The sequence below is a fragment of the Mustelus asterias genome, unplaced genomic scaffold (assembly GCF_964213995.1).
Source record: "Mustelus asterias unplaced genomic scaffold, sMusAst1.hap1.1 HAP1_SCAFFOLD_1935, whole genome shotgun sequence".
Lineage (NCBI taxonomy): Eukaryota > Metazoa > Chordata > Chondrichthyes > Carcharhiniformes > Triakidae > Mustelus > Mustelus asterias.
In genome coordinates this window covers 1-7,038 of record NW_027591880.1, presented here as the reverse complement: position 1 = coordinate 7,038, position 7,038 = coordinate 1, and the positions used below count along the sequence as shown (strand labels likewise).

Here is a 7,038-nt window from a genome sequence, read left to right as displayed (position 1 = left end):
GTAAATTTAGTTTGTGTCTAAATATGCCCTGTTTGTGAACACAACTCCCACTCACCTGATGAAGGGGCTGTGCTCCGAAAGCTTGTGCTGCCAAATAAACCTGTTGGACTTTAACCTGGTGTTGTGAGACTTCTTACTGTGTATCTACATCTCAGGGAACGCAGCAGTTTACGAATGCAGCTCAACACCTCCTTTCTGATGATTGGGGAAAACTGTTGGCCTGGACAGCGATGGCCACATTCCAGAAATGAACATGAAAATGAAAATGATGTGACACTGCTGTGAATACTGATTTGACAGTCTGTCTGTATTGATCATGACGTGTAACCAATTGGATTTGTATGAATTAACACATAATATTTAACAGTGGAAAAACAGTTCAGTTGCTGCACTGGAATGTTAGTGGAGTCACAATTATCATTTATCTCTGGTTTGTCTGGTCTGTCTCACCACTGACCACATCAGTGAATTGGCCCTGAAATCTGTAATGATTTATTAAATACATTATTGAAGCACTCTATCTATGAAAGCCTTTGATATTGTGGCTATTATTAAGCATTATAATTTACATTGTGAATCCAGATACATTTCTAAAGAATCAAAGGTGACAGAAGGGAAAAATCGTTTTACAAAGGAGCAATGTTTCTGACTTGAAATGAACGGACTGAGAGGGAGGTGGAGGCAGAGACAGTCAGGGCTTTCAAAAGAGAATTGGATCTTTATCTGAAGAAGAATTTTCAGGACAATGGGGTAAAGGCAGGTGAGTGACATTGATCTTGCAGAGAGCTAGCACAGACTAATGGGGCTGAATGTCCTATTTTTTGTTCTTTAGCCATTCTCTAATTCAGCGATTTTCTGAATTTTGATTCAATCGTGACTGATCTATCCCACAGCTCCATTTACTCACCTTAGCTCCAATTCACTACAGTTTACATCAATCCAATCTAGAATCCATAAGAAATACCAACAGCTTCTTCCCGTTCCTCAGGAAAAAGGGGACCTGGAATTCTATCCATCATCACACGCACTAGGAAGGGTGCAGAGGAGATTCGCCAGGATGTTGCCTGTGCTTGGGCATTTCAGCTATGAAGAGAGGTTGGAGAAACTGTTTTTTTTCCTTACTGCACAGAAGGCTGGGAGGTGCATGGTTGGGGTGGGGAACTGTTCGAAGTGTGCACAATTATTACACTCAGACATAGAGGGTAGATAGGACGAAACTACCCGCTTAGTAGAGGGATCAATAATCAGGGACATAGATTTAAGGTAAGGGCAGGAATTGGGAGGGGATTTTAGGGAAAACCTTTTCACACGGAGGGTGGTGAGGACCTGGAACTCACGACATGAAATGGTGATAGATGTTGGAACCTGCAAGACATGTAAGAAGCATTTAGATGAGCACTCGAACGCCATCGCATACAAGGCTATGACCAAGTGCTGGGAAATGGGATTAGAATAGATAGGTGCTTGATGGCAGGCGCAGACACAATGGCCAAAGGGCCTCTTTCTGTGCTGTAAAATTCTATGACCATATGACTCGACGATCTGCATCTGAAGTGCTGTACCTGCAGGGCAATGGACTAGGTGCTGGGAAATTGGATTAAAATGAGCTGCTAGTTTTCTCTGTTTGGCCGGCACAGACAAGATGGGCTGAATGGCTTCTTTCTAACCCGTATCTTTTGAATGGTTCTGTGCTATAATACTCTGTAGTTGCCTGCATGAGCGCAGCTCCTTCAGTCATTTCATGATGATATGTGAAGTGAATAATATTGGCTGAAACCTGGTTTAAGTGATGTTGTGGACCTCAGGGCGAGGCCAAGTTTGACGCTTCTGACTGAAGATTGTGTCAAATGCTTCACCTTGTCTTTTGCATTGATGTTCTGAGTTCCCCCATCATCGAGGACTGGGATATTTGTGGAGTCCCTTCACCCTTCTTTGATTACATTAAACTCTATATAATTCTTGTTGTGGCTCTCTATAATTCTTCGCGACATAAAATCTTGAAGTTCCAGTTCTGCCTGTACAGGACAGTCGATATGCATGACTACAAATTATATCAGAACCAGATTTTATGATAGTTAAAACAACATGGTTTTATTATGCACACACAAAATCTAGATATAGTTATAAAGGCTTTCCTTCTGTATAAAAATAATTTGAGGAAACAAACTTTTAATAAGCACGAATATTAAAAATGCGCATATGTATCTCTGAACTTGAGGCTTATTTGGCTGCTGCGGATCAGAAGAAGTTGCAAATTAGCATCGACACAGACTTAATACAAACAGTGTGGTTTCTGAAAACAAAAAAGAACAAAACAAACCTTTTCACAGCAGCAATCGGGCCGGAGCGGCCGGAGGACGGCAGCTGGTCACATTAAGAATTCTCTTTTTCTCTGGCATTCAACAAAAGTGGATTTAATCACTGTGACAAACAGACACAAAACAAGCTCCGTATACATTCTGTGCGGTATAAAGTCATCCTGTAACTCAAGCCTCCCTGTCAATGTATCAACTCTCTCTCCCTCAGCCACTCCATGTGACAGCGAGTTCCACATTCTCACCACTCTCTGTGTGAAGAAACTCCTCCGCATATTGGAGGAGAGATTCCACTTCAAATGTTCCCTCGTCAGTTAAAAGCAAATGCTGGAATCTGACGAAGAGACATCCAGACTCGAAACGTTAGCTCTGCTCTCTCTCCACAGATGCTGTCAGACCTGCTGAGATTTTCCAGCATTTTCTGTTTTTGCTCCGTCATCAGTTGATGTTTCTCTGGGTCGGGTCCCCGGGAGGGATTCATAAATATTTAAAAAACCACAAGTTATTCTTTCGAGAAAATAAACCAAACTTCACAGATCGAACCCTCTAAATATCTTCCCTGTAGCTGTTATGTAAATTTCTCTTTGACATTTCGAGTACTTGATGTTTGAATGTGAGCGGCTGCAGTGATGAACACAATTCAGTTTCTGGATCCGGATCTCACACCGAGTTTCAGCAGAGTGGTTTTAATCGGCAGCGAATTCAGACTGAAGAAAAATATAATGGAATCTCGATCCCGCCCATCTCCACCTCCTCCCTCCCTCTCCCTCCCTCTCCGTCTCTCTCCACTGTCAACATTCCCGGGAGCCCAACCCGCCCCCGACAGGGTTCAATTATTCCCCTCCATTATCCTTTAAACCGCGCCATTTTTTGTCCCTGGTGTGAAAGTGGCGAGGCCATGACCCATTCTGTGATAATAATTCCCTGAGTGATGCAGTGAACTTTATCGGGAAATTGCTGAACTGAGGATGCGCGGCAGTAACATCGAAACTGAAAGCGGTTTGAATCAGGAAGTGCTGAGAGTGAACATGGCTTCCAGACAACAGGTCCAGAGTTTGACCGAGGAGACAATTTGTCCCATTTGTCTCGATTTCTTCGCTGATCCGGTAATGCTGGAATGTGACCACAACTTCTGCCGCTCCTGTATCACCCAGTGTTGGGAAAAGAAGGAGATAAACTCCTGCCCGGAATGCAGAGAGGAGTTTCCGGAAATAAACCTCAGGATAAATCGGGCCTTAGCGAACCTGGCCGAGAAAGCTCGACAAATAAAGCTAAATCCGAAAGAGAAGGAAAGTAAACTTCACTGTGAGAAACATCAGGAAGAACTGAAGCTGTTTTGTGAAACTGACAAGAAATTGATCTGTCTGATTTGTAGAGATTCGCGGGAACACAGAGATCACCGCTTCCTGCCTTTCGATGAGGCCGTGGAAATCTACAAGGTAAAAGGGAAATAATTGAAAACTAACAGCTCACTTTCCTGCTCTGACACTTTCATTCTGTGATTTTCTCTCCCAATCCCAGGATCAGCTGAAATCTTCCTTCGATTCTCTCACAGAGAAGAAATCGGCGGTTCTAGAAACGGAACAGAAACAGAAACTGAAGATTTCTGAAGTTAGGGTAAGGTCCCCCTGTGCTGGTCTTGGTTAGTTTTGTTCCCTTTATCGCGGGACATTAATTATGTTTCACATTTCATTGGGTAGGAACAGTCGAGCAGTCTGCAGACCCACATCACATCCGAGTTCACTAAAATGCACCAGATTCTCACTGAGAAAGAGCAGCGTTTACTCAGAGATCTCAGGGAAGAAGAGGAGAGGATTCTGGAACCAATGGAGAAAAAACTTCGAGAGATTCAGGAGAATTTAAATTCTATTGAGGAGAAACTCTCAAAGTTGCAGAAACAGATGGAGCAAAAAGACGAGCTGATATTTCTGAAGGTGAGGGAATATATTGCAGCTCAGTTCAGGGAAACTTCACACAGTCACTAAATAACTGATGATAACTGTGGAATTAATATAGAAGTTACTGAAAAAATTGTAACCGAATTGAACAGAATTGTGTGTCGCTTCCTGAACGGTTTTCCTGTTGTCTCTGAACTAACGGCTCCCACGCTGTCTGTAGATTCCCGGGAATACCCGTAACCTCTGGAGAATGAGTTTTCTTGATCTTCAAACTTGCTTTGAAACTCCCATTGCAATCAAGTTCCCCCAGTTCTATGTTGTGTGTGGGTGTGTCTGGTACGGTGTGTGAGAGTCACTGTGTCTGTGAGCGGGACTGATGTTCAATTCCAGTTTTTGATTTGATTTATTGTCACATGTATTAACATACAGTGAAAAGTATTGTTTCTTGTGCGCTATACAGACAAAACATACCGTTCATAGAGAAGGAAATGAGAGAGTGCACAATGTAGTGTTACAGTCACAGCTGGGGTGTAGAGAAAGATCAACTTAATGCAAGTTAAGTCCATTCAAAAGCCTGACCGCAGCAGGGAAGAAGCTGTTCTTGAGTCGGTTGGTATGTGACCTCAGACTTTTGTATCGTTTTCCTGACGGAAGAAGGTGCAAGAGAGAATGTCCGGGATGCGTGGGGTCCTTAATTATGCTGGCTGCTTTGCCGATGCAGCAGGAAGTGTCGACAGAGTCAATGGATGGGAGGTTGGTTTATTTGACTCTCCACAATCTTCCTTCCAAAATGCATCACTTTACACTTCCATGTGAAATCTCAGCTGCTCTGAGTCTGCTCATTTCACCAGCCTGTCTAACTGCTCCTGAAATCTGTGACTGTCACCCTCACTGTTCCTGATTCATTTCTTTCAGGGAGGAAGCTTGTTGGGAGAGAAGGTAGGACATGTTCTTTACTGAAACTCTGCAGTTTGTTAAAATAAACTCAGTAAAAATGTTAATATTCATTGATTTATTGTCACAACATTAAATAGTCATTTATCGGGACACGAAAACCCCCCGTAGAATTCATGAACGAGAATTTGAAATAACCGCCTATATTACCATGATTTTACACAACTGTTCTACCAAGAAATTGCTGGACTTCAGACAACGCCTGAAAGGAAGAAAGAGAAATAGAGAGGATTAGGGAGGGAATTCCAGAGCTCAGGACCTCGGCAGCTGAAGGTCCAGCTCCCAATGGAGGAGTGACTAAAATCAGAGATGTTCAAGATGCTGGAAGTAGAGAAGAACAGGATTCTGGGAGAGTTGTGGGTCCAGGGATTGCAGAATTGGATATTCAGCTATAGGATGTTTTCAGCCTTTGTGTTTGTTCTACAAACTTTGTTTATAATACAGCAAGTGGACAGGCTAAATGTTTATCATTTCCTGCAGTCTGTGATGTCTGTTATCAGGTTTTGAACCTTTTTCAGGATATGGGTGTTTCCATTCTCAGTCCTTGAAATTCTAAGTTATTTCTTTCTCAGTTAGAGAAACAAGATTAACATTTCACTTTGCAAATTTTCTCGATCATCAAATATGCTGAAAATGTGACCATTTAAATCAGTTCTAAAATCTTCTAACAAAGACAAATTCATAGCATCATTTTAACCATTTACAGGATTAGTGACGAGGATCACAAACTCTCGGTATCTGCTGCCGTCCTGTCTATCGGGAAGTACAAAGACCTTTTACAGTACAGAGCGTGGAAAGAAATGTTAAACTTCATTAACCCCGGTAAATCTCTTTATATTAATTTTTCTGATTGTAAATCCAGTTGCGAAGAAACAAAACTGGCTCCAAGGGTTCCAGATTAAATACTCACATTTCCGGTTGTCAATATCTCGATTCTCCCCCTTCTCATATTTATCTTTCTGTGGGTTCCTCTGGGTAAGTGTCTGAAGCCATCAGCACTGAGTGTCAAAGCAGGGAAGGGATCTGTATAACCAGAGGAATAGAGCACGAATCTCAGGATGTGAATAGAATTGCTCCAGGAGACGACTGGACTCGTCTGTCATTCTGGGATACATTTTTATCATTGTTTATCAGGAAGATGCACAGGTGGGGGGTGGGAGGGGGTGGGGGGGGGTGCAGGGGAGGTGGGGGGGGGTTGGCGGGGGTGGGGGGGGTGGGGGGGGTTGGGGGTGGGGGGTTGTGGGGGGTGCAAGGGGTGGGGGGGGTGCGAGGGGTGGGGGGGTGCGAGGGGGGTGGGGGGTCGGGGGGGTGCGTGGGGGGTGGGGGGTCGGGGGGTGCGTGGGGGGTGGGGGGGGTGGGTGGTGGGGTGGAGGGGGGTGGGGGGGTGGGGGAGGGTGGGGGGGAATTTTGGGGGCCAGCGATGTCTGTCAGGGGGCTGTGAGGGTGACCGATGTCTGTGAGGGTGCTGTTGGGACCAGCGATGTCTGTGGGTGGGCTGTGGGGGCCATCAATGGCTGTGCGGGTCAGCGATGTCTGTGGGGGTTGGAGGGCAGTGATCTGAATGCTTGGAGGTCTTTTCAATGATGTCCCAGAGATGTGTGCATGCGTTGTTTCCCGCTCATCCCGCCCATCCCGCCATTTCTGACTCTTTGCTGTGAATAGGCACCGCCCCCCACCTACCCCCCCCACCTCCTCTCCCCCCGTCCCCCCTCCCCCCCACCCCCCCCACACCCCCCTCCCACCCCCCCACACCCCACCCCCCCACACCCCACCCCCCCACACCTCTACCCCCCACCCCCCCACACCCCACCCCCCCCCACCACCACCCCCCACCACCTCCCCCCACCCCCACCCCCGCCACCCCCCCCACC

At 45.5% G+C, this 7,038-nt stretch overlaps 1 protein-coding gene across 1 annotated transcript; it reads left to right on the top strand.

Annotated features, from left to right (window-relative positions):
- The first annotated feature begins 3,319 nt into the window (after window positions 1-3,319).
- Window positions 3,320-6,093, top strand: LOC144489026 (zinc-binding protein A33-like). Its single transcript, XM_078206979.1, has 5 exons — window positions 3,320-3,754; window positions 3,837-3,932; window positions 4,016-4,250; window positions 5,131-5,152; window positions 5,874-6,093. Exons 1-5 carry the CDS (start codon window positions 3,344-3,346, stop codon window positions 6,067-6,069), a joined length of 960 nt encoding a protein of 319 aa, XP_078063105.1. The 5' UTR covers window positions 3,320-3,343; the 3' UTR covers window positions 6,070-6,093.
- The last annotated feature ends 945 nt before the right edge of the window (window positions 6,094-7,038 follow it).

Bases quoted from the DNA above. Each gene is read 5' to 3' on its own strand.
- LOC144489026 (XM_078206979.1), top strand. From the start codon at position 3,344: ATGGCTTCCAGACAACAGGTCCAGAGTTTGACCGAGGAGACAATTTGT. The intron at 3,933-4,015 runs GTAAGGTCCCCC...TTCATTGGGTAG, and splicing joins TGAAGATTTCTGAAGTTAGG to GAACAGTCGAGCAGTCTGCA. The intron at 4,251-5,130 runs TGAGGGAATATA...TTTCTTTCAGGG, and splicing joins CGAGCTGATATTTCTGAAGG to AGGAAGCTTGTTGGGAGAGA.